The sequence below is a fragment of the Chelonoidis abingdonii genome, chromosome 1, assembly GCF_003597395.2.
Source record: "Chelonoidis abingdonii isolate Lonesome George chromosome 1, CheloAbing_2.0, whole genome shotgun sequence".
Classification (NCBI taxonomy): Eukaryota; Metazoa; Chordata; order Testudines; family Testudinidae; genus Chelonoidis; species Chelonoidis abingdonii.
In genome coordinates this window covers 200,909,462-200,936,843 of record NC_133769.1, presented here as the reverse complement: position 1 = coordinate 200,936,843, position 27,382 = coordinate 200,909,462, and the positions used below count along the sequence as shown (strand labels likewise).

The following is a 27,382-nucleotide window of genomic DNA, read 5'->3' as shown; positions in this document are numbered from 1 at the left end:
TTTTCACTAGCACCTCAAGAAATTAGGAGCATAAATCCATTTGTCATTCAGTGGGATTTGTGCTCCTTAGGGACTTATGAAAATCCCACACTGTAGTCTCGAAGTGATTGCTATGTAAATACTGCTCACGTAAGGTGGGTGAGAACGGTGTTGTGGCTAGAGTTACTGTATTTTCCCCGATTCTTACCAGTGAGAGAACCTCTGTCTCAAACCTGTTGTTTGGTTTTGTAGGAGAAAGTATAGTGGAGTATCTTGTTGCTGTTTTTACTGATCTTCTGCATAGTCAGAGAGATCCCCTGGCTCTCTGTCTGATGCTTCAGCTCTTCGATAAAGAACTCCAGTCACTGAATGCATCTCAGTATCCTCAGCTCTACCAGTTTAACCAATACTACAGTCTCTGGATACCACAGCAAGCTAAGGAAACCTTGGTAAGGGATGCATAAAATCATTTGATTGCTAGCTTTAGGGTTGCTAAAAGACCAGTAGATTGTAGAAGGCTTTCATTTCCACTGTGCAGTACATCTAGGCTTTTATCTTCCAAACCTGAGTTTAGGCATCCTCGTTTTCTAATGTGTTGCAGAACCTTTACTGGATTGAAAGGTATTGGAGACTTTCAAATGAGGTGCAAATACTTTTTAGCTGTTGCAAGGTCAAAATGTTAATTGAATCCTTAATTACTTTAACGTTAGCAGCAACTTCTTATCAAGTTGCAACAATGATTTATATGCAGAATCACATTTAGCAAGTTTCAGGAAAGTTACTTAAATGCACCAGTGGCCTGAGTTTGAAAAAAAGTAAGGAAATGGCTGTAATACCTTGACAGTAGCCATCTTATTATCTATCTGTGGTGCTTATGTGGCCCTCACTGCAGTAGTATCTGAGCATGTCACAATCTTTAATGTATTTATCCTCACAAGGCCCTTGGAAAGAAGAGAACTGTCCATTTTACAGATAGGGAGGTGAGGCACAGAGAAACTAAGGGAATTGCCAGAGGTCACAGAGGAAGTCTTTGGTGGAGCAAGGATGTAAAACCGGTCTCCAGAGTCCAAGGCTAGTGCCCTAACCATTGGACAGTCCTCCTTCCCCAGTGAGAGCATCGCTGTGGCTCCTATCATGGAGCGAGCAGATCAGTCAAGACCCTGTGAAGGGAGTGCTTGCAGTCACAGGCAGCCCTGTGGTGCCTGCCAGGAGTGCTAGGCTGGTGCAAGTTCAGATCCTGCTAAAAATAGGTTTTTTTGTGTTTTTGCTTTTTAAATGGGTTTGTTATTTATTTGTTCTGTGTTAGTTATAAGTATTGCAGGTGTCATACTGGTGTGAATAAGTAATGTTTATAACTCTAATTTGTTATTAAGTTTTTAATTATTTCAGATTTCTTTCAGAGCAGGCAGTAGTAGGCACGAGTGTCCCTTCCCCAAATGGGGAGGCATGTGGATGAGGAGCATCTCCACAAGGGCAAGGAATAGAATGGTTGTGGGTGCTCCCCATCTCCTCCCAATAGGAGAGGCTGGTGCGGCAATGATTGAGGTTGTGCAGGCTAGATGGGAGCGGGTTAGCAGCACACAGGCCATCCGTGATAGAAGCTGCAGCGTTGCTCCCTCAGCCAACCAGAGAGCGTATGAGGGGCACTCCGGCCAGCATTGATCTGTACGCACCGATAACAATACAGCAGTATTGCACTGTGCATTGTGGTTGCAGGGCTGGGCCCTGAGAGCGTGGTTCTGTGCCCGGTTACATGCCTTATCTCAATGGGAATTGCCCCAGCCTAGGTCAGAGAACAGTTTGGCCCTAAGAGATTGACATACACATTGTGTCTTTTTTTTTTTTCCCCTCTCCGCATTACTTTGGTTTTCAGCAGTTGAAACAAACTGAATGCATAAGCAGGGAGCCCATCCTGCCACCAGATTCTTCGTTTCCCTCCATGCTGAAGATCGCCTTTGAGAGAGGTGGTGCTGTCCTGCTGGAAGATGGTGTCCAAGCAAAGCTGAGAGAGGCAGCTTCCCAGCTCCAACTTCAGCAGCTTTTGCTAGCAGTCAAGCACGTGCTGCTGTACCTAAAAACCACAGTGGAGAATTTCGGCAGTGTAAGGAATACGTTATCTTAACGCTAGGTTCTAAGTACAGCACACTGAAGTGGTGCAAGTACACTTTGGTTGTGTAGCTTCTCCATACAGCCCCCACTGAAGTTAGGGAGCAGCTGAGGAGTCTGGCCCAGATTGTAGCAATTGTATCCCTTGTTGTTGAGACTGACTGCCTTTACAATAGGATTTTTTATGAATCTGTGTGTCGTGTATACTGCAAATGAATTGCAGCTTTCTTTCCATCTCATCTTTATATCAAGACTAGATGTCTGTCTGGAGGATATGCTTTAGTTGTGATTACATTCTTTGGCCCGTGTTAAGTTGGAAGCAGACTAGATAATCTGATGATTCCTTCTGCTCTTAAAATACATGAATATTGTGTTAGCCTCCCAGAAGCTTTGATCAGGATCAAGCTCCTATTGTGGGAGCCATTGTATATGGTCCCTTCCCAAAGAGCTTACAATCTAAGAAGATATTAATTTAATCTTGTTCTTGCATAGTTTTCTTTCCAGCCTCCTCCACTTTTCTTCTCATCCTCTAGTGTGTTATTTTCACAGCTCAGTAAAAGTTCTGGTCCTTGCCTTCTCGGTCTCTACATGGAACTGCTGAGCATTTTGCTGTGCCGATGTGATCAGATGAAGTTGTGCAACGAGCAGAAACAACAAGGGGCCCAAACTGAATCGGATCTCTTTATGGATTTAGAGTCTGTGGCCACAGTGGAGTCTGCAAATGACAAGGTATTAATAGGCTTGGCAGAATTCAATTTTTATTTATTTATTGTATAATTTTAACAGATAATATCAATGTTTATTTTTAAGAATTTTTTTTAATTGGTATTGATTTAAATTTTCACAAGTGTGAAAAATTATGGAGGGGGAGGGTCATACAATAATTATTTAATAACAGTAGACATTGAGATTAAAAAATTTAAAGCTTTATAACCCTTAAAATACAAATTGTCAACATCACATGCCAAAGTACACAAAGTAAATATCATCAAATCAGACTCTTAAGTTCTCAAGCAGCACTTTTTTTTACTTGGCCTATCAATGGAAATATATTTTTTTGGTTGGTTTCTGTGTGTGTGGTGAAATCAACTTTTAGCAACAATTACCGAAAAAAATCTGATCCTTCCAGCTTAGGTATAAACCCCTCGGTACACTCATAATGAATGCTATCATATTAGTCAGCACAATTAAATTGGACTCTAGGAAGTCTTTCATCGCTTTGGAGAACTGTTTACTGAGGCAAAACAGACAAATGGCTCTCGGGTGCAACTATATAACTAATTGTCATTGGTAGTTGAAATAAACTTTTAGCTTAGAGCATGGAGCTGACCTGTATTCTTACTGATACACACAGTGTGATAGAGGCTGAAGAAAGAAAGGAGGCTTCCGTGAATGCTACAGTCTGATGTGGAATGTGAGGATTTGACTCTTTCTAGTATTTATTTGTGTTAGGGTGTTTAATTTAGGATTAAAGGTGATGCCTGTCTAATAGGGAAACATGCAATCACTAGTTGAAGGCCTGTGCAAGATCTGCACACTAAGTGGAAGCATCACTGTAGCTTTTGTAGGGTGATGGGTGGGATGCAGGTCGGTTGTTGCCACATGGATAGTTGGCTTCAGACATAGTGTTCCACAGAGGGGTCTTTGCGTCAGACACAGATAGGTCAATGCAGAGTGTGCCATTGAAGGAGGTCTGGGAGAGGGACCAATGGATCTATGAGAACATGCACTCAGTGTGCCTAAACCAGTGGCTCTCAACCAGAGGTGCGCAGAGGTGTTTCGGGGGTACATCAACTCATCTAGATATTTGCCTAGTTTTATAACAGGCTTGATAAAAAGCATTAGCGAAGTCAGTAGACACTAAAATTTTATTCAGACAATGACTTATTTATATGCTGTATATACTGAAATGTAAGTACAATATTTATATTCCAGTTGGTTTATTTTATAATTATATTGCAAAAATGAGAAAGTAAGCCATTTTTCAGTTATAGTGTGCTGTGACACTTTTGTATTTTTATGTCTGATTTTGTAAGCAAGTAGTTTTTTAGTGAGGTGAAACTTAGGGGTACACAAGACTCATCAGACTCCTGAAAGGGGTACAGTAATCTGGACAGGTTGAGAGCCACTGCTCTGAACTACCATACAGGTGTGTGGCTGGGCAGCAGCCTCTACTATTCTAACCCACAGGCTAGAATAGTGGCTGTGGAAATGGCTGCACTGCAGATATTCAGCTCACTTGCATACTGGGAGAGTGAATGCTATTTCTCCATTCCTTTTAGACCCTGGCGCAAAGCTTTGTTGCCCACGTTTTGTGGAGGGAGGGGTGAATTTTCCCCATAATGTTAGTTTTATATAATAATAATGGAGATATATCTATCTCGTAGAACTGAAAGGGACCCTGAAGGGTCATCGAGTCCAGCCCCCTGCATTCACTAGCAGGACCAAGTACTGATTTGCCCCAGATCCCTAAGGGGCCCCTTCAAGGATTGAACTCACAACCCTGGGTTTAGCAGGCCAATGCTCAAACCACTGAGCTATGCCCCACTTCTCAAGTCTGCTTCCTGGACTTGAGAAGATTAGAATATCATGTATTTAGTTGATAAAACCTGTGATACTTCCCGTGGGAACACAGTAAAACTTATGGAAATGTATAAAGTTACATTCTGTGATAGGTAAAAGTGGTGTCTGCTCCCTCACATGATATTCTGACTTAGGACTAAGTCATGCTAATGTCTGTGTAAAATTTTGCCACAGACTTTGAAAGATTCAATCATGCTTATTTGAATGAACAAATGAAGCATTTCACCTTATCCCAGAAGCAGCAGAATAGAAATTGATATGAATAACTTGGAGATATTGTTTAATGTTTAGAATCTTTTTTTTGTAACCATGGAGCAATTTTTTTTTTAAACCATACCATAAACTTTATTGTATTTACCTGTATTTTATTAATTCTTTTGACCAGTATTAGGCAATTTAATGTCCAAAACTACAGGTTTTTAGGTTTCAGTAAGCATGCACTATAGGTAGAAGCAGATAAATGATTTTAAATTGTTATCTTTTTTGTGATCTCTTCATAACTATGTACGTTGCAGATGCTAGAAGATATGCTCATGTTGATCTTCAAACATCCTACATTGGAGACCTGGTTCTTGGCTTTAGAGCAACATTCTCTTCCCCAGCACAACTTAAACCCTGTCATGGTGAAGCTTTTGTCAGCTCATGTAAATAATGGCATCCTTCAGTTACTGAAGATGAGTGCTCCAATGTTGCAAAATATGAAGCACATAGACATGCTGTCTAAGTATTTTGAAGCCATCACTGAAAGCGTCTTGGAAGAGTTACGTGCTGGAAGAAAAGAAAAGAACAAGGTATCTCCCAAAAAGTCCCAGCAGCTGGAGGCTCTTCAGCAGTTACATGTTTATATGGATGCGGCTCAGTTAAAAGAAGTCACGCTAACCATGCTCCAGCTGCCTGCAGCAAGCCTGACCATTCAAAAATCTGAAAATTCCCCTAAAAAAGAGAAACATTTAAGCTTCTATGGGAAGACACTGGTGCAGCTCCTCACAGAAAGCTACCAAGGACAGACCATTCAAGGAGAGCTGCTGTTATCAACAGAGCACATTAAAGGGATGGGGACTCTGCTATTAACATCAAACAGTGAGGATCTGGAGAAAGTCTTCCTGCATGCTCTTTCTCGAGAGCCGCTCTTTGCCCATGCCGTTGGTGTAGATGTACATGTTTACTGCCTTAACCACATGACTGAAACTTCCCTTGCCATTGTGGCTTTGTTGATCCAGCATTGTAGGACTCATCTGCTGCAGTTTGAGCTGTGGTGTCTGAATTGTACAACTGGAAAGTACCTAAGGAAAAATATGGACATCTTTCTTCCACTTGTCAATGTATATTTGCAGAGTAGAGAGCAGTATGACTTTACACGGCCATCAAAAGGTAAAACCAACAACTGATCAATATTAATGATGTAAATATTATCGGGGGATTTTTAACTTTTCTCACGAGTGTTCAGATAAAATGAGGTGTCTGTCATTGGTTGCACTGGGAAGAATGAAAATTTCACTGGCCTAAGATCAGGGACTTACTACATTCAGTGCTGGACTAGCCCCCCAAAAGGTACTGTTAGACTTGAGGACCAGTGACATTTTAGAAGTCCATTATCTTGTAAATCTTTAGTGCTAAAATCAATACTTGTTATCCACTGAAAAGCTAGGATTCTCCACTTTATTAACCAGTTACAAAAATCGCTCTTTTCTGTCTAGTCTTGTCTGATTCTATGGGTGTTTATCATGTGACCATCACTGACATATCCAGGGCAAGGCACTGAAGTCAAGTCATCAGGCCTCTTTCCATTGCCATCTTTTTAAAATGCAGATAACTTTCCTTCCATGTTGATTATTAACTGATTGTTCATCACTTAGGAAATAAAAAGTGCTATCTGCTGCGAATACTGTGAGTATTGTTGCCAGTCATATAAATACAAATTTAAAAAGTGTTTGAAAACATGTAGAATTTGCTGAACTAGGATGGCTCGAAAGGTATATTGATAGAAAATTAGAAAGTAAGTTTTATTGGCCCATTAGTTTAGTGATACTTTGCCCTTGTGGCTCTAGAGTTGCATGTGGCTCTTTGGAGCACTGCTATGGCTTTCAGTGAATCCAGAGATTTGTCTGGTGCACTTCTTGTTCTGTTTAATCTCATGAAGAGCAACTAAAGTACTGATTAGCAGGAGCAGGCCTCCCCCTGGCTGGATATAAGAGGCAGCATAGACATGGTATTCCAGTGGTCCCCAACCTTCTTCGTGACGGTGCTGACGACTAGCCGCCGAGGACTGTGACTGCCAGACAAGCAGCTGTTGAAATGCTGCCGTGAAGCGGCAACGTCAAGAGGCATCGCCGCTGAAATTCGGTGGGATTTCGGCTGTAGTGCTTCTTGACGTTGCCACTTCTTGGCAGCATTTCTCCAGCTGTATGTCCGGCGGCCAGTAGGCGGGTGCATGTGGATGCCCCGGTAGACACCATGGCACCCACGGGCACTGCCTTGGGGACCCCTGTGGTATTCTAATCAGATGACTCAGAGCTCACTTCCTGTTTCTTCAAGGTGACAAGAAGGAGGCAGAGAGGAAAGATCTTTCATTGCTCTTATCTTACAGGAATGCGTGGAAATATTGTGCTGAATGGCATAGTAGAATCCTATAAAGTCATCTCGGATTAGTGTCATGAGCAGGGGGATAAAAAATCACTTTTTAAAAGAAATTTTAAATAAATTTAAATTTATATACATTTTTATTTTTAAAAATAAACCTCCTTAAAATTGAATTTGAAATAGACAGCCTATATTAAGGTCTAAACTTACTATATCATCTATTAAAAATAATTTAAATTAAATTAAAAAAAAATTAAGCAAACATTGCTTGCTGTCAAAGTTTTAAAGAAAATCAAACCATTGAACTGGTAGAAGCCATTGGCTGAGCGCCTGGAACCAGCAATGTTGAAGAGCTAAACCAGCTTTTGACAGCAGTAGCCTCCGCTGCAGGTACAGAGAGAATATTTTCTTTTCATTCATCTAGTTCAGCTCAATGACTAGTTCATTCAAAGTTAAAAAATGGATTGGGGGTTGCAAAATCAGGAAAGCCTGTTTTCCTCTTCCAATTTATGAATAAAAACTAGGTGTGAGAGGATGAGATCTTCTAGTTCTAAAATCTTAAACAATATGGTGACCAGAAACAGTCTCTTCAATTCCCAAACTACAGATAATAGTTTATATTAAACTGTTCCTTTGTTTAATAAACCAGTTAGTTTTAAACGCAAAACTTGTTTTGATAAACTTAACTTTTTCTCAGTATATCCTGCACAGTTAGGGTAATTTTATTTAATGATATAATAAAAATGAAAACTCAGTTTTTGGCATTTATAGAATTCCAGTTTTGTTTCCTGAACAGAGCTTGACAAAAAATTGCAAGTAAAAAATTATTTATCTAGTACATATGAAATTCATCAGGTTCTAATATAATAAATTGTAAAAATTAATAATATGAATAAATGTATGTTAAACTATATAGTTGCTTAAATAAATATCTATACATATAGTGTATTGCCCTGGTTAGCAAAAAGTAGTACCAAATTTATTGTAAAAACTAATTTTAGTTGCAAATCAGCATGTATTAATGGTTACGAACTAGTGAGAATCAACTTTTCTTTGGACAAATAACTAAAAAGTACAAATGCAAAACACACTTAATGATTTAAGTCAAAGTTTCCTGGTTGCTGATCTAAATAATTATTAAAATCATTTATTTAAATTACTTTGAATAAATCAGTCCACCCTAACCATGAGGTTTCATTGTCATTTTTGCATTGTGATGTTGCTTCAGTATGTGAGAAATGTGTTTCATGACAAGGCAGTGCAGTGACATTGATCACTCTGGTCTTTTTGTGGCTTTCTGAAGTTCTTTTTGATGGCAAAGTGACCCTGTCCCTCTTTGTGCTCTCATTGCCTGGCAGAATTAACCTCATAACTCTCCATCATATAGTAGCAGTAATTTCCCAAAGGCAACCTAATAAGTTAAATGAAAGTATAACACAAAAATTAATAAGTAGGCTGATGCGTACCATCAATGAGCAGGAATCCCAGCAACAGTTGAGTCATTTGCCTGCATCCCGAATGCTGTAAGATGACCATAACACTCGGTGTGCTCTAGCTCAGGGGTTCTCACATTCATTGCACTGCGAGTCCCTTCTGACAAGAATTAGTGCACAACCTCAGGAGGAGGGACTGAAGCCTGAGCCCCACTGCACCTGGTGGATGTTGGGAGTAAAGCCTGAGCCTCATCACCCCGGGCTGGGGGGGGCAAAGCAGAAGCCCAAAGGCCGCCTGCCAGGGGCTGATGCTTGTAACCTGAGCCCTGCCACCCAGGGCTGAAGCCCTTGAGCTTCGGCCCTGGGCAGTGGGGCTCAGGCTTTGTTCCTGGGCCCCAACAAGTCTAATAGCAGCCCTGGAGACCCCATTAAAATGGGGACACGACCCACTTTGGGATTTGAGAACCACTGCTCTGGCTCAACCAGAACATGGACTTCATGCAGGAGCTTTTTAGTGACTTTCTGTGGCCTGTGTTTATGCAGGACATTGAACTGGGTGATCACAGTGATCCCTTCTGGACTTAAAATCTATGAATCAGTCTGTCCGCACTATGAATGGAACAGCTGATAATGAAAATCAGAGACATTTTATGATTATTCTCTAGACTATTATTGCAGTAGTGCTTAAAGGGCCACAACCAAGTGGGGCCAAATTGACTCAAATAGAACATTGCTAGTTGCCCCGGGCTCTTCTTGAGCCCTGTACAGCTGGTCAAAGCATAATACTTCTTAAAATCTGTCTAGATAATTATCTATTCAGTTTAGAATAAACCCTATCTATCTAGTGGTTGGGTGTGAAAAAAATATTTCCAACTGCAAAGAGAATATTTTATCTGGTGAATGAAATGTTGTAAACTATCCATTTCAGCAAAATTTTATCTGTCATGAAAAAAAAAATAATTCTAGCCCTATAGGTGGAAAAATAAATTTCCAAGTATAAATCAATACAGTGATGCCTTCCTGAACCTCTCACAGCTCCAGTAGCTCTGCTGCTGCTCTAAGTTTTCCCAATCAACAGCAGAATTAAGGTGACAAAAATCTGGTCAGTTTCACCCTGGCATTTCAGAAAATTAGGTGCTGCAATTAAACTAACCAGGACCAAGCCTGTTACATTCTTCTACTGAAAAGGAAGGTTACAGGCAACAGCAGAGGCAGACACGCTGTATCTGTTGATGGGGAAGGACGTATGTGTCTGGAAGTGGTATAAAATAGTGGAGAATCCTCAGCAGCAGCCAACAGAGTCTGGGAGGGGTAGAGTAGCAGACCCAGCTTACAGGAGGTTCAAGAGAGGTGTTGCTTGGTGAAGGGCCAGAAGAGGAAGAGAAATCTTTCTCCATTCCATTACCCAGAGAATGGTGCTAGCTTCAGATTTATCAGACACTTACTATCTGAGAGCTGAAATGAAAGAAGAAGCCTCTGATCAGAGTCCAGTGTCAACACCTTGGTAAGAATCTGAGTGGTTACTACTACCTTTGTCTAGCAGATCAGAGCTGAGCTTCTCATCAGGATGTTGCCCCTGTGCCTTGGAGGTCTGTGATATTTGCCTGTAACTACTCATTTTAATCGTCTGGCTAGGTGTTTGAAAGAGATACCAGACACTTTACAGAACATTTGTCTTTCAGACACTTGGTAAATCTGTTACAGTCCCACACAGTGTCTGCTTTCTCACAATAGGCCCACAGTCTGTTCCATCATTCCGCTGAACACATAAAGCAGTTTGAGTTGAGAGCACTGCCAGAGAGCTTACAGTGACATTCCTGCATCTCTTTGCTCTCTTTCTTCCAACAGTCTCCTCAGCTGTTGTGCCTGTCTTGAGAGTAGCTTTGTGGAAAGAACTGTCAAAAAAAATTCTAGATACAGAACCATCGGAGGAACTCACAGCCGTGAAGTTGCAAGTGTTTTCCAAGCTGGTACAGTCTTCCGAAACTGAAGCACTAACTAATCTAATTGACCAGTTACCTGGAACTCTTGAGAGAACAGAAAATTACGAGAGGTAGGCAAGTCCTATTTCCAGTTTTTGCATTTTAAGCAATATAATGCCTGGAATTGTCATTTTGTTGCATAAAACATTGTTACCCCTGCTTCAAAGAACCTACTAACTATGTGTGATGTTATTTTTAAGCCGGAGTGTCCTTTAATATATGTATATCATGTGAAAATATTTTTACAAAATTGCAAATGTCCCCCAAAACTTTAAATAAAACATTCCTTATTCATGAAGCTGTACAGTGGTTCAGTGAAATTAAATGTGTGTGGGGAAATTTCACTGGTGTGCTTCAGAAATAACTGTTTATAGCACAGCAGAATAAGGCTACAACAGCCTCACATATCTTGCTGGGAAAGAGAGCCACAGCACAGATTACCCATATTAAGTTTTATCTAAACTTTGTGGAACTTTTGAGCCACTTTTAAAGTTCACATTCAATAGCGTAATAAACAGAGAGACAAAAATTATTGTAAGGACGTATGTGTTAAGGTCTGGAAGTACTTAGCTCGGACCAGTAAAAATACTTTTCTGACCAGTACACTTTCACAAGCTCTGTACTTGGGCAAGTGATTGAAACATTTTCTATCCAAGCTTAAGCTGATGGTGGCTGAGTTTATAACAGATGTGACATTACTCATCTCTGGGGGAACATGAGGGAAGGGACTGGCCATGTAAATTCCTGGGTGAATAACTTATTACATGGTTATCATGAGCTTTAGAAGATATTGATTCTTTGATCATCTGGGGCTTAGGTGTCCCTAGGCATAAAATCAAATGATTAAAAATGTGTGGAGAAAATCACGGTAAAATTAACACAAACAAAAACATTCTACTAACATTTGAATTGTCTGTAGTTGGATTGTGGCAGATTCCATATCGAGAGCGCTGGAAAACTCTGCTGAGGAGTTGCACTCCTGGAAGAAAAGCCTCTTGGCAGCCTGTATAAAGTGGTTAATCACCACATATAACATCAGTAAAGAACAAGAAAACAACCAAGGAACAGAGAGTTCCATGCTGTTGAGACTAGAAGAGTTATTGGTGAGACTCCTTTTCATTTGCTTTAATCTAAACCTTGGTTGTATGGACTTTTCTTATTGCAGCAGAACGTTTATTGTGGTTTTCTCTTTCTGTGTTATTTAAATGAAGTTGTTGCACTTGTTTTGGGTTCTTTGGTATTTTGTGTGCAGCTTGTACAGTGTGTAACTGGCTATCATAAGCCTCTTTCCCAAATCTGGACCTTAGCGTCCAAAAATCTGGGTGCCTAGCATGAACCCTTCTAAGCTTAATTACCAGCTTAGCTTTGATCTCGCTGCCACCATCCAAAAATTCCAGGGTTTTGGCCCCCTCTGGTCTCCCCAAAACCTTCCCGGAGGACCCCAAACTCAGAGGACTGGTCTCCAACACAGAAAAAAAACCACTTCCCTTTAACCCCCTCTCCCCACCGACGTTCCTTCTGGGCTTAACGTCTGGGAGTACGATGCAATTCTTACACGTGCCAAATACCCAGAACAGTCTCCTTGTTCCACCAGAGACAAACGCCCAATACACAGGAAACAAAAATTCTATCTCTTCCCTCGCCACCAATGTCACCTGGTGCCGGCAGAGCTTACCTCGCCGCTGATCTAACACAAAAGAGAAGTCCCCTCCCCTTCCAGCTTCCTTAAACCTACCCAGCAGAGAAAATCAAACAAGTCCCTAAAAAAGAAAACTTTATATAAAAGAAAGGAAAAAGACATAAAAAATATATCTGCATCACAAGTGACAATACGGCATTCTTATAAAAAAATGTAAAACATCATGAATTCAAGAAAGATCATGCCAATTGAACATTCAGCAAGCTACAAACCAGTATAATTACAACCAAACCAACATGAAAAGCCTAATATTGTTTCTAGCCTGTACTTACAATTGGAAACAGAAAGATTAGAAATAGAGAAAGGAACCTTCTCATCACGCTGACAGACAGACAAAAGCCAGACCCCCAAAATCCTCCTCGACTTTGAAAAATCCAGTTTCCTGATTGGTCCTCTGGTCAGGTGTTTGGTTCCCTTTGTTAACCCTTTACAGGTAAAAGAAACATTAACCCTTAGCTATCTATTTATGACACTGGCCTTGCAAGATTCTAATGCAAAACAATATGGGGTCTTGTTGGGAGAAGCGCTGGACACTTGCAATTACCATTGAAGTTAGTGGGATTTTGAGATACTCAGTGCCTCTCAAGATCAGTCCCTGATGATATATTTTTTTTTTTAATAGAGAGAGAGAAAAAATACTGTAAAAGTAGAAGTGTTCTTCCAAAGTACATGAATCTGCTCCCACTGAAGTCAACGACAATCATCCAGTTGACTTCAGTGGCAGCCCGGTCAGTGCCATAAGTTCCTAATCATCTGTGCATCTTAAATTTTCTTTAGGTGTGTAAGGAATACAGGATCAGGTCCTAAGTAAAAGTAAAAGATGCTTTTACAGATGCTGAGTTAACTGCCCCTCTTATCCCTCTTGGTTTGTTTGTGTGCACTCCCTCTCGGGCATCACCTGTCTCGGGGGGTGTAAATACACAATTCTCCCACACTCAAACAGGGCCCTGGTACTAACGGTGATCACCTCAGCAGGTCTGACTTGTGGTCAGCACCTGCAGTGCACTTCTCTCTTGGAGCTATGATCCATGCTACCCTGTGACTGGACAGCTTTATAAAGGAAAGTATTGTTTATTTAGAACTGAAACATTTCGGAAAAAAATATCTTAAAACAAGAAGTAAACTACATGTATATCTAGCTTACCAGGTGTCTATCCAACTTCCGCTTGGGATCCTGGTAGGCCCAAACTTCCTATAGACACCCCTAGAGCCCTTGTGTTAAGTAGCATAATTTGCTCTCTTAGCCCCCAAACCAGTTCCTCTCTCTCCTTCAGGGACAGAGTCTTGAAATCCTGTTCCATTTTTGTCCTCCCCTTTGCAGGCACCATGTAACTTTTTAACTGTTAGCTACCAGCATTGGCAAAACAAGACTTGCAACGTAGTTGAGGTTGGATGTAGCCTCCGTGAAACTAATGGTTTTCTCCATTGTCTTTCAAGTGTGTGATGGAATGTTCTTATCCAGGAACTATTGTTTCTTCCTGAAGACAGCTCCCATTGACTTAAAGCAATACAAGCATATAATAAACATTCCACTAACCCAGCATAGTTCTATATTGTATCTGTATGACTGTCACACATGACATTCATAAAATTATTACATACCCGCTCCATGTCCGCTGTAGATCCCACCTAAAGATTTCCACAACTGATCTACAGATAAACTCAGATGTATCCTTGTAACATTCTGTTATCTAAACTGACTAAAGATCCCGCCTCTCGCGGCAAAATGAAGTGTTATTTCATATCGGTAGTCAATGCGGGTGCTGCATTATAGTGGTGGGCTACATTACCACAAGCTGGAAACTTCTGTTCTAAGGAAGTCAGAATTGCTGCTGTCTCATGTTAGCCAATGTGATTTGGATTATGCTTTTGTTTGTAGGGCCCAGTTATATTGCAAGTATTGTAATGTCTCACCTATTCCTTCTTGCTGAGCTGTAAAAAAAAAAAAAAAAAAAAAGCCCAGTTCTAAGAGGTGATGAACACCCTCAAATCCCACCCATCAGCGGGAAGGGAGAGCACCTGGCACCTCACAGCATCAGCCCTTTATTCTTTTGGGTCCCAGGGAGAAGGAATAGGTGAGCGGAGGTTCTGATACTTGCAATGTAATTGGGCAAGGAAACGTATCACTTAAAACAAAAGGTGTAATTAGTATTTGAAGTGCTGCGGTATGAAAATTCCTTTGCAGATGAAAATGGAATACCCTGTAGTCTTCCCCCTCCACCCCAACACCGAGTTTCTTTCTGGGAGAGGTTGGCTGCAGATGCCATGTTGTCCCAACTTCATATCTGTAATTTTGCTCTAAAAATGTTTTGCTTTTTTACATTATTGCATTTCTCATGGAAATAGTCCTGAGCCTGATAAAGTGTCTTTGAAATTTTGTGTTTATCTAAAATAATGGCGTAGGCTATGTCTACACTAGCATTTTTATCTGTAAAACTTTTGTTGTTCAACGGTGTGAAAAAAACACACCCCGACCAAGAAAAGTTTTACCAACAAAAGGGCTGGTGTGTATAGCACTATGTTGGCAGGAAACGCTCGTCTGCTGACATAGCTATCACCACTCGTTAGGAATGGTTTAATTATGACGGCAGTAGAGCTCTCTCCCACTGGCATAGAGCGTCTATACAGGAGACCTTACAGTGGCACAGCAGTGCTGCTGTAAGACCTGTAGAGTAGACATGGCCTTAGACAACTGCTTGAGAAACATAGGAAGACCGGTGAATACCAGGTAGTAAAAAAAGGCTTGACATAAACAGAACAGTTGTATTTTGCTTTTGGTACTTTTGAAACCCTTGAAACAGGTTGGACTCTGCTATCATGGCTCCAAAGTGTTCAACAGAAAATGGGGGTCTTGATGTTCTATGGAAACTTTGCTCTGCTTCATATTGAATGTTACATATCACTATTTGTTGTTTACTGCCCATACAGCATTTTGTTAATGAAGTGGTTCCGGCTGACTGGAACAGTCTTGTGAAGATGGGACTTAAGTAAGTAATTTTGTATTGCTGTTGAGATGAAGCAAAGATGGAGTAGGAACTCTGTAATGTTCACTGGGCCGTATTCTATCAGTTAGGGCCCAATCCTACAGTCTACTAAGCACATCCTAAAAGGTACTAAGTGCTTTCAACTTCTACAGAAATCAGTGGGACTTGAGGATGACAGTCACTTTTTAGGATTAGCCCCATAGATAGGCACAGTCTCCATTCACTTCAGTACAACTCCATTGACTTCATGTACAACTGAGGCCAGACTTGGCCTTCAGTTAGTGTGGTGTGGCAAATTACTGGAACTGCGTCTACTTTCTTACTACTAGTGTAACCCGTGATTTTTAATTAAAGATATTCCCAGTTTACTCTGGTATGAAGTCAAGATCAGGCACTTTTCCTTTGCCAATGAAAAAGAGAGATGAGAAGCAATAAATATTTTGGAGGAGGCTTAGCTTATGTGGAGATAGTAATCCCTCAGCTTTACATTTCTATCAAATGAAGGTTTTAATATAAAATTTGTGAAATGCTAACCTTTAATAAAGTCTGTACAGCTTATTGCTGTTCTGACTGTGAATACAGCTGATTGCTATTCTGACTGTGAATAGGCCTTTCTTCCGAAGTTTAAGATGTGGTTAGTTCACAAAAGCTGAATGAAAAACTGGGCTATGTTTTTTTTATTTGCTTTCCATACTGTGTTTCACTATTTTGAATAGCAAATTTGCCTTTGGTTGAAATCTGAGTTTCCTTTGATCATTGTTTTTGAAGGTATCGCTACAGTGATCATGGATTTCTGAAAACTCTTAATGCTGCTGTGCAGTTGTTGTACACAAAAGAAAGCCCTCTTAGTCAGAGATTAGTCAAGCTCTCCATGCTTTACATGATGATCACGCAGCACTCTTTATTTTTGTCAAGTATGCTGAAGTCAAGAGAAGAGGATAACACGAAGATTCAGACAAGAGGTATCTCTCTTTCTTTTCTTCAACTATATATAGTAATAGTGTCTTGTCAGTTTTGTTTTCCATCCATCCAGTTCCCTACCCATCTACATATTTACCAAGCTATTCAAATAACTCCTAAATTGTTATTAGCATTTCATTTCAAAGCCTGCCTGCTCTCTTCTACTTGAATTTAAATGTTGTATTTTTCCTCACAAATGCCAGTTTTAAACATTAATATCTGTTAGAACCATTCTTTGGTGTTATTTCTTACTGCTGAAGACTTGGGGTGAAATCCTGGCTTCACTGGAGTCATTGGAAGTTTGCCATTGATTTCAGTAGGACCAGAATTTTGTCCTTGATGTAGATTAGATCAAGAAGGTAGAAATATTATTTGGCTAAGTATTTATTTAAAAATGTGCTTACATAAGAGACATTAATTTTAAAATAGGTATCTGTGTTGATGTAGAGCAGTGGTTTCCAAACTTTAACAACCCGCGAACCCCTTTCACTAAAATGTCAAGTCTTGTGAACCTCTTCCTAAAAATGAATATTTACAGGGATCTTCTCCCTTACCTCTGCATAAATTATAAAAGCAATGATCTTGGAAGTATAAAATTTGTTTTTATGACATGCTTATTACACACTATTATTACAGTATTTTTATTACGGTATGAAAACGGCACCACTCTTCCAAGATCTCACTTTTGTAGCTTGTATCACTTTGAATAAGCCTGTTATAAGACAAGGCTCCTATGTTTCATCAAGGAGTATCAGATGTGAAACAGCATGTAGGTATTTAAGAAGCCAACTCAAAGAGTTCCTCCTACACAAGCATTCAGGTCTTCAGCAGTCCAGGCAAACAACCCATGTTACAACAAAGCTTAAACATCACTAGCAGCCTATTTATTTTTAAAAACAGCCAAAAATATCCACCTCCCTTTCCATTTCTTATACGGAGTCTTGAAGTTTAACTCTCCTCAGTGTGATAGATATGCTTGCTTTGATCGGCTTAGCTCTTGGAAGTCCCCAAGGCTCTGGGCTGCTGGGGTCCCTATGGACAGCTCTGTCCACTATTAGGGAATTGTTTTCCCGAGAACCCCCTGTAATATTTCATGAACCCCCAGACGTTACCGAACCCCAGTTTGAGAACCACTGATGTAGAGGATTTAATATTATTTTTTGCTAGTTGTAGTTCAAATTTTAATTTCTTAGCTTGTGTATTTGATAGCACAATCCTCCTCTGAGGAATCAAGTTAAATCCTAACCTGAAAGAGGTAGCAAGGTCTAATGATAGAGTATTGGGCTGGGAGTCAGGAGACCTGGGTTCCATTCTTGGCACTGGAACTGAGTTGCTCTGTGACCGTGGGCAAATCACTTACCTGCTCTGCACTTCAGTTTCTCCAACTGTAAAATGGGGATAATATTTAGCTGCCCTGTATAAAGCACTTTGAGATACATTGATAAAAATTGCTATATATGAGATGATGATGAAATTGTAAGTGGAACAGTTTGATGACAAATTTGTACTGCCAATGCCGATAGTCATGAGCAAAATCTAGGCAAACTCTAAGGTTTTTAAATGCCTGACAAGATGAGAAAGCTCCAGTGATACAGTAGGAGGAAGGGATTGCTTATATTTTTCATGAAAGTATATCCGTTATTTCATTCGTCAGTTGGACCATATTTCCATAGGACAAGGAGACAGGATCTTTCAAAGAAGCTAGCCTCAATAATTCAGAAGTTTACTGTCATGAGTTCATTCGTCTTTACCTCTATCTTTCTCTAACTCTAACGAAGAGGTTGTCACTGTTTTGCTTTGATTTATGATGTGGCATGGCAGGTAGGGGAGAAAGGATGGGCTTTTGGCTCAGGCAATGGACTGCAACTCAAAACGTGGGTCCAATTCCCACCTTTGCCACACACTTCCTGTTTGTCTTGGGGCAAGTTTGTCTATAATTTATTTGGGCATTAGCTCCCCATCTGTAAAACGGGGATGGTAACGCTTCTGTATGTCACAGGATAAATTTCACTAATGTTTGTTCTGCAATCAGATCCTTCAGTGATGGGGTTTATGTAAATACCTAGATAGGATGGTAAATACCAAGCTAGCTTTTAGAAAGGTTGTTCCAGTTGAAGCTACTGTATCATATCTGGCCTACAGCGCTGATGGAGAAATGTTTTGCTGATGTTGTGTCACAAGTGTAAATATTAATGCAAAATCTTAAGGTGTTTGTTTAAATGTTCTCTTTCTGGCTACCATCTGATAGAGAATGCAAAACCTAAAAATACAGTTTCGTATTTGTTTCAGAGGCATTAGTGGATATATTGTCAACTATAGTGAAACTCAGTCCCTCAGTCTGTGAGAGCAGCCACTTCGCTGTATTATTAGGATCCTATGGTGCAACGCTGAGTGATGTCGGTAAGTGTATTGGAGTGTTAAATATATTTTCCATTGGATTTATTTTTAAAATGCTTTTAATGTATGTCTTACTGATTTTTTAGATCAGAAAATACTACTGCTTCTTCAGTTATATGAGAAGAATGATATAAGTCTTATAAACTTTAGGTAAGTTGATTGCCGCCTTTTGTTTTGTTAGCACATTTACCCTATAAGCAATCTGAAAGTCAATATATACCTGGTACCTTATTTTTGAATTGGGGACCAAAACTCAGAATGGGAATTAAATTGATGTTGGTGCAAGGAGCTGGATTAATAGAACCTGGGCACTATTCACAGAGCAGGTGCAGAACAGACAGCAGCATTTCAGCTCCCCCTCGTGCCACTACACTGGGGTAGAGAAGACCACATTGCGGGGTGAAAGGATTGCTTAGTTTCCCAGTTCTTTTAGTCCTTGGTCTGCTGCTCAGCCAGCCCACTTTGCAGTTAGCACTTTTAATGGCTCTGCTGCCTTTAGCATTTTGCTGCTTATTCATTCTGTTTATTTTAAATGCACCTTTCCTTCACTTCACCTGTATAAGCATTGCTAACAAAGTGCATACAAAGTACAAATTCAACCTATGTCCAACCCCCTCGCCTCCTGTCACCAACAAAACTACACTTGAAATGCTACAGCGGCATAGCTGCAACACTTCAGCATAGACGCTACCTATGCTAACAGGAGGGGCTTTCCTGTCGCTGTGGTTGCTCCGCCTCCCTGAGATGGGTGGTAGCTACATCAATGCAAAGAATTCTTTTGTCAGCCTAGTGCTTTCTACACAGAGGGGTTAGGTTGGTTTAACTACATCACTCAGGGTGGTGGATTTTTCACCCTCCTGAGCGACCTATCTGGGTCACCCTAACATTTTAGTGTAAAACAGACCAAAGACTCTCCTTTGTCTCATCCATTCAACCCCATCCCACCCATGGAAAGACTGTGGGAACAAATAAGCCTTGTCACCTGTCCTGAGGGTCAGCATATTTGAACTTCGGTGAAATAAGGACAGAAGTTAATTCTAGAGTCAAGGACTCTGCCACTAGTCATCTCATGCCACTCAGCTGCTGTGCTATCACAGAGGCAAAGAATGGCCTCTAAGGTACCTAGTAGCATAAACCATCTAGGTCTTTACAGGTGAGAAACAACACTTTAATATTGCATTCTGAAATAAATTAGTAGTCAGACCCTTAGATAGACATGGTCCCTGCCCTGGCATGCAGGGAATACAGACCAATCCAAGGAACATGCTTGAGATTGGGAGTAGGCAGAGTCGTAGTCAGTCATTGATGGGAGCCTGTATAGCTTGTAAGTGATTAGTGGCATTGTCTTTGTGGTCTTACTACTTCATTAAGTACTTAGTGTATTGTAGGTCTATACAGATAATAAACAATAAGCCTTAGCACAATAAGTGGATTTCTAAGGAGAGGGTGAAAGGGCTTGGTTTAGTGGGTAATGGAGGCATTTTGGTGCTGGCTTGAAAAACTAATTGAACTCCCAAGACATTCTGAGGTTTGTATAGTTTGATCAAGTCTTGGTCAGTGTGTGAGGAGGTGGTGGTGGTAGGCACTGACACTGTCAATAAATCAGTCTTCTGAGGCGTGTAAAAACTTTGATTTGTTGGCTAAAGGGACATCATCAGGCTGAATTTCGAAAGCCTTTGAGAGAGGATGAGAAAGATGTTGCCAGGGAAACAGATTCTAGTTTCGAGTTCCCACCGGATAATAAGCACAATTGAGGGGAAATTTTAAATACTAATTTATATCCTTTTATAAATTGAATCCATCTCTATAATTGCCTTTCTCTCCATGCTAATTATCTGTTAACTAAGGGCTTACTTTTAACAACATTTAAGGATACTGTTGTGGGGACCAGCAGCTGTGGAACATCACAAGACTTGCAAGAGTCTGGGGAAGTCACTATGGCAGCAGCCAAGCATGGAGGAAATTTTGTGTCTGCTAGATAAAGAGAAGATGATGAAGACTATCCTACATTTCCCTCAACATCGCCGTCTCCTGCCACCAGAGGTGCTTTGGATCAACTATTGGTTATTCTCTTCTGATGTGGAAAAGCCCCTTTCCTTTTAGTAATTTATTAATCATGCCGTTGTTAATGTGATATAGTCCGTTGTTTGCAGTCACAAATGCGTAACAAGATGTCTAAGATTAATTAGCTGGTATCACTTCACAGAACATGTTTGTACTGTTCTATTTCCAACTGAACCAGTATTTATTTATTTTTTTTCATATTAATTGCAGTCTAGGATCACATCTTGCCTGTAATTAAAGCTGTGCAACACCACTGAATTTAATGAGGTTGCCAAAATATAACCGAGATCAGAATTTGGCATCTAGTGACTCACCACGTTTGACTGTCTAAACCATATCTGTGCATCGGTACAGTTGCAATGGGTTCTCTAGTTTAGTCTCTCGTATAGTCTGCTTATATTGGTCAAGGACAAACATGCCGGAACCATGGTAGCAATAGCCATATTTAAACACAGCAGTGGTTAAGCATGATTCTACACCTAGTATTTTCAGAGCTTGACTGTGAGCGGCCATGATGATATTGTCAGGGCAGTTTGAAATGAAGCTGGTTTAAATTCAAGTAGTATCTCTCTATTTTGGGTTTTGTTTCAGGAAAGACAAGTGCCATTGTATAGAGATAAAAGTGAGAAGGATCTTGATGATCTCTATGACCCCTGTTTTCTACTTCAGCTCTTCAGTGAATTGACCAGACCAGGTAAAGTATATATTCATCTCACATTTTAGGCCAAACTGTCAGGAACTACAAGCATGCATCTGAAGGAAGAATTCAATATTACTACAAAGAAAGAGTTTTTACACCATTTTTGAGAGGAGAGAGATTATGATATTTTCGTTATTTATCCAGTCTATTGTGGTGCTTAATAATTTTCAGAGTAATTAGAAAAGATTTTGAAAAAGCTCTAGGGCCAGTGAAGCAATTTCCTAAATAGTCCATCGTTTCTGTAGTTAGTTTTAGTGGCGTTCCAGTTCTCATACGCACAGTGATGGGGACTTGGGGACGTACAAGAGACATACATAGAGTTCTAGTTTGAGGCCATGATCCTGCAAGCTGCTCTATATACGCAAACCCACGTGCCCATGACTGGCCCCTATGAAATAAGGGGCCGGGGGGAGGGGTAAGAAAGGGGAAAATACAGTTAGGAGAAATCATTGCTGCTGTGGTGAGGATACGGAGGAAGGGCTGCCTGTGGGCTTGTAGTTGGAAGTTTTTAAATTATAACCTGAAGTGGCTTGGCAAAAGGGCATAGGAGGCAAACCAGGCTTGATACTCTCTGGTCATAGGGCCAAATTGTGTAAAGTCACTATGCCCAACCTAAGGGGCACAAGTGAAAGAGCTGGAGATGGTCAGTGGAGAATTCCCCAGTCTAGGAGAACTCTTCACTGATGTAAAGCTGGTGGAGAAGGCACAGAGGTCTCCTGTGGTCACCACTGTGCTCCGTTCCCCCCATCTCAGCGCAAAGCAGAGCATGCAGGGGTGAAAAGGTGGGGCACATGGTGGAACAGATATCCACTATGTCCAGTTCTCCACTGGCGTAAGATAGAGCTGTTCCAGTGCAACTCTAATTTGCACCAGGGCTGCGCGGCTGAGAATCAGGGAACAGTAGCCCTTCGGCCCCCTTCTTCACTGTCCCTAAGAGCAGAGTTTGGCCTGGGTTGAGAATCTGCCCCATTGTGTTGAAGGAAGCTCTCCATCTTTGAAATGGCAGGCACCTTTTTTGGGGAGCTAGTTCCTCAGCTTGTGTGAACAGACGGATCTCTATTGACCTCAGTGTAACTGCACCAGTTTACAGCTGCTGAAGGTTCATCCTTTATGTGTCTTAGAATAACTCTTATCAGATATCAGCTCCTCTGAGTAAATCCAGCTATGTGAATGTGTGAGAGCATCTAATATTCAAATCAAAAGAGGCTGAGAGTTCACAGAAAAGCAGGTGTATGATGTGAAAAGAAGGAGAATTATCCATAAACTAAGCAATGGTTGGGTATAAGTAACAAGTAATCGCCACCAGTCACTTCCTACTTAGCACTGGCACCTCTCGGTGTGCATGATTTGTGAGTTAGAATCTATATGTGTTTACTTGTTAGTTACACATATAGTGGTCTATTATTAAGTGTAACTTTGGCCAAGTAATTCATCAGCAGTGGAGGTGTTCTTAAAAAACTCATCATCGTGTTATGCCTGTGTTCCCAAGTCAATGGAAAGTTTAGATTATATCTCTGTGTGTGCTGGTAACCACTTGCTCAATATTACTTTTCTAATTTAATATGACACAATTTCCCTGTACACCCAACTGCTATACTTGCAGGAGAGGCTTTGTGTCTGTTTATAAAATGTTTAAAGATCAAAGTGAAACATTTATCACAGCGAATTTACCAACCATCTCTCTCCCGTGTCCATCATGATGTTCTTTTCTGGGTAAACTTTGGATTGCTACAGCCGGCTTTTGTTTGCTATAGCAATAACATAGTCTCAAACAAGCGGCAAGCTGATGATATAATTGCTTTGAAAGGTAGAATAAAAAGTGCAGATGAAGAGAGAGGAAATATAAACCTGAGTAATACAGTACCTGTGTAGGTGGGAAGGGAGGTGCTGTTTTAAGTTGGTGTTGCAAATTGACCAATATGCTTTTAACAGTAATAACATAGTCATCCTGTGTATATTTAAAAAAAAAAAAAAAAAAAAAAAAAGCTATAGAAATTCAGGATGCCCCTTGTGTTCTAGCAGGATCAGTGTTAGATGGCCCAGTGTTCTTGGCTGTTATTGACTAAAGGTGGGATTTGAAAAGTGCCTGTGTGACTTAGGATCCCAAGTCCAAATATGTTCCTAAGTCACTTAAGCCAATTTCAAAAATCTCACCCCTACTGTTTTGTGCCTGCTCCCTGCGCTTGCTGTACAGCATCATGTGTACAGATGTTATGTAGTGCATCGGTACATAATTATAAACATACGAATGATTACTGTTAGCTGAGTAAAGGCCTTGAATTGTGCAAATACCCAGTTCTCTCTAACTTTAGATCTGATAAGCATCATATCAAAAGCTTTCCAACTGTGGTTCCCAAGGTTCTTTAAACAAACTGGATGTCAAACATACATTTAACATTCTTTTTCAATAGCTTGTTATTTCACATCAATTATTTGATTGCTGTTTCCAAGGGCAGCTTGGTTGAAAATTTTTCCATGCCACGTGTGCAGTGGAAGAGGAGTTTCTAGATAAATCCTCCTCTGAGTTACATAGATTATACCCTTGAAATAAGGAAATAGGATTTTATTATGAGACGTGACCAAGGGAAATTATCATTTGTTGTTCGTATATGATAGAAGTGCCCAGAGACTCCGCTTGGAATTGGGGCCCCATTGTGCTAGGCTATGGACAGGCATATAGTGAGGCACAGTTTCTACTCTAAAGAGCTTCTGGCCTCGCATTTGCACTTCAGACAAGAACTCTGGATCAGCAACTGCTATGGGGAGAGAGAGAGAACCCTTCACAGACTGATAGGCTTCAGATCATTCTTCTAAAGTGTGTTTGTGTTAGATGCACCAGGAAAGGTTCCTTTCCTTGGGCTGTACCGGCACCCTGCAACCCAGCCGAGTAAGGGCGGCACATAGCCACTGTACCCCAGGAAGAGGGCAGAGAACAGACTATGAGTGAGAATCCAACAGGGAAGGAAGTGCTGCCAGCTATTTTCTGGTGCCCCTGGTGCTGAGGGAGACGAGGGAAGAGCCAAAGGTCCTCCAACTTCCTCCCAACCTATACGAGAGCAGCCTGGCCGCAGCTACTGTTCCTGCCCTGCACAGACTCTGGCGATGTGGACATCCCATGCGGAGGAGTTAGGGGGCTCTTTATGCTCCCCTGCACAGCTATGCATCCAGGCTCATGACTGAGCCCCTTATGAGGGGGAAGACTGAGGTATTTTGAGTACTACCAATTCAATATGATGGATCTAACTTAGCCAGGAGGCTCATGGGGAAACGTACAGGAATCGTTAGTGCTGAGAACAGCTGTTGACTCTCTCCAGCAGATGGTTTTGAAATGCATTTCCAGTAGTGCTGTTGCACAGGTTATCACTCTGTCATGTGGAATAGAGCTGGCCAGGGTGAAGTGTGGGGAGGGGAAGATTCTACCATTGGCTGTCCCACCTTCAGCAGAGCTATATGTGGAACATGCCAGCCGAGAGACGGAGATAGGAGTTCTGGCAGCTGAGGAGGGAATGAGCACATCTGCTGGGATGGGGACATAGATAATCTGTGATTTTGGGGGACAACGAGGAGAAATTGCCATGACACATATAAACCTTCAGTGATCAAAGGGCTAGGAACATACTTAGGTATCTTGGTTTAGGGGGAGCAGAGCTGGTAAACATTCACTAAAGCTTTCATAGGTTGTTGCTGCTGTTTCTGCTTGAAGACTAGCATAGACAACAAGCCTGGAGTGTTTACATCAAGTTGGTGTTGCGTTATGGGTGGATAGAAATGCCACCACTTTTTCAAAACCTCATTAAAAATGGCTTGATTAACCTCAAAATCCCTTTTAAAAATTCAGCCCCAGGTGAGGAGGAACTGCGCAAGAGAAATTTTATGCAGACAGTAGGTTTATTCAGAAAGTTAAAGGGGGTGTAAATTGGATTTAAATTAGGAAGTGCCCTACATGTTAAAGTCACTGATGGTCCTGTATTGTTGTTCAAATTAGTAAACTAGATTATTTGACCATGGCTAGTAGCTTAAGAGGGAGGATCCATGTCTTATTCTGGTATCCATTTCAGTAAAAGGATGCTTATCTTGGAGGTGCTTTTACTCACCCCGCTGTTTTGACATTCAGACGCAGGATATGAGGAGTGCCCAAGAGGTTTATTTTTTCCCTACAGTTAACATGAATCAAACACTGAGGTCCACAGAGTCTTTCCAGAACTTACTCATAACTTTACATGGTCTTCCACTTACAGCAATATCCTTCCCAAATAATGAGCACTGGATTGTGTCCTGCCATTCTAAGTGTGCAAGAGGCTGGGCACGGGGAGCCCCCTCTTCTTGTGCAGCCTTGGGGCACAGATTGTGTCCCTGCAATGTAGGAACTGCTGGACTGCTCCCTCTGCATGCTCTTGAGGTGCATGACACTCTGAAATGAGCAGGGCCATGGCCCAAGCTGCCCTCTCTTCCGCCCGCCGCCCCCCATCAGCAGAGCTTCTTGAACCTCCCCCTTGAGCAAGGCAGTTCCATGCTAACTCTAACCTGAAGCTGTGCCATAAAGGGACAAGTGCCCTGACCGTGCTATGGTGAGTACATCATTCCAAAAATGACAAAATCTACAGAGGTACAGCAGATTGCAAGGAATGAAATCTAGATAAGGCCATTTGAAACTGTAATACCTCTTGATTTTGGGGGTGCCTTCTTATGGATAGGTGCCCATAAACACTGAAACACTGTTCACCTGACCCAATATACTTGTTGCACAAGGCTACAATTCCTAGCTACAGAGTTGAGGCCCAATTCCAGACCCACTGAAATCAATGGTGACCAAGAGAAGAGAAAAGATAGCACTAGAAAAAAAGGAGTGGGCAAGAGTTGGTTTGGTAGCTAAATTCTGCCCTGTTCTGTGCATTATTCTATAGCAGGGGTGGGCAACCTATGGCACGGGTGCCGAAGGCGGCACACGAGCTGATTTTCAGTGGCACTCACACTGCCCAGGTCCTGGCCACCGGTCTGAGGGTGCTCTGCATTTTAATTTAATTTTAAATGAAGCTTCTTAAACATTTTAAAAACCTTATTTACTTTACGTACAACAATAGTTTAGTTATATATTATAGACTTAGAAAGAGATCTTCTAAAAACATTAAAATGTATGACTGGCACGCGAAACCTTAAATCAGAGTGAATAAATGAAGACTCGGCACAGCACTTCTGAAAGGTTGCCGACCCCTGTTCTATAGCCTGGTCTTCCTTACAGTTGCAGTTTGGCAAGCTAAGAACATGAGCTGAACAAGCCACTCTACCTGATCCCAGGCCCAGCCAGCTTCATGCACCAGGCAGAATTCTTTGAGTTGTCTTTGAAAATGAGCTCTGGTGTATCACAGCACACCAGGAACTGGCCAACATGACTTCAAGGAAACTGAAATGTTCCTGTTTAGATGTGTGTGTGCAGAATGCCCCTTCCTAACCCGGATATTGGAGTGTTCACCACACATTGCTACAGTCAATTAAATTTACAGTTTCTAGTTCAACTTTCAGAAACAATGTTTTTAAATGGCAGTTAATGTGAAGAATTGCATTGCCACATGTCCTTTGTAGTTGTTGTTTTTACAAATGTTAACGTCTTTCCTTTCCACAGAGTGTGTAGTGGCATGCCATGCATTTGTGGAAGTGAATGCTTTGGGCCTAACAGTAGCTGCCCTTAGCAGCTATGATTCCAATATGCGAGCAGCAGCGTACTATGTCCTGGGTTCCTTTCGTTCTCACCTGGAAGGAGCTCGCTTTCGAGAACAGAGACAGGTAGAAATGTTCTAGATTTAACTTATCCATGATATTAGAACTTGCCTTGGTAGGTACACTAGGGCAAATTAATTCCTGGAAGGGACTCTTTCACCAGCCTCTAATTTCCACTTCCCCTTGGGTGGGTGAGCAAA

The 27,382-nt window shown here is 41.1% G+C and overlaps 1 protein-coding gene across 4 annotated transcripts in view; it reads left to right on the top strand.

The window, feature by feature from the left end:
* The window catches only part of URB1 (URB1 ribosome biogenesis factor), an 81,528-nt gene that overhangs the window by 38,738 nt on the left and 15,408 nt on the right, over window positions 1-27,382 (top strand). For 3 of the 4 annotated variants that reach the window (XM_032798266.2, XM_075073387.1, XM_032798268.2), the window contains 13 exons: window positions 232-428; window positions 1,853-2,080; window positions 2,635-2,814; window positions 5,184-6,039; window positions 10,530-10,734; window positions 11,583-11,766; window positions 15,291-15,349; window positions 16,115-16,308; window positions 18,596-18,706; window positions 18,790-18,853; window positions 20,575-20,746; window positions 21,359-21,461; window positions 27,088-27,248. In XM_032798266.2, coding sequence (XP_032654157.1) covers window positions 232-428; window positions 1,853-2,080; window positions 2,635-2,814; window positions 5,184-6,039; window positions 10,530-10,734; window positions 11,583-11,766; window positions 15,291-15,349; window positions 16,115-16,308; window positions 18,596-18,706; window positions 18,790-18,853; window positions 20,575-20,746; window positions 21,359-21,461; window positions 27,088-27,248 — 2,714 coding nt within the window. The remainder of the gene's footprint in view (window positions 1-231; window positions 429-1,852; window positions 2,081-2,634; window positions 2,815-5,183; window positions 6,040-10,529; window positions 10,735-11,582; window positions 11,767-15,290; window positions 15,350-16,114; window positions 16,309-18,595; window positions 18,707-18,789; window positions 18,854-20,574; window positions 20,747-21,358; window positions 21,462-27,087; window positions 27,249-27,382) is intronic. The other variant, XM_032798267.2, reaches the window with a different exon arrangement.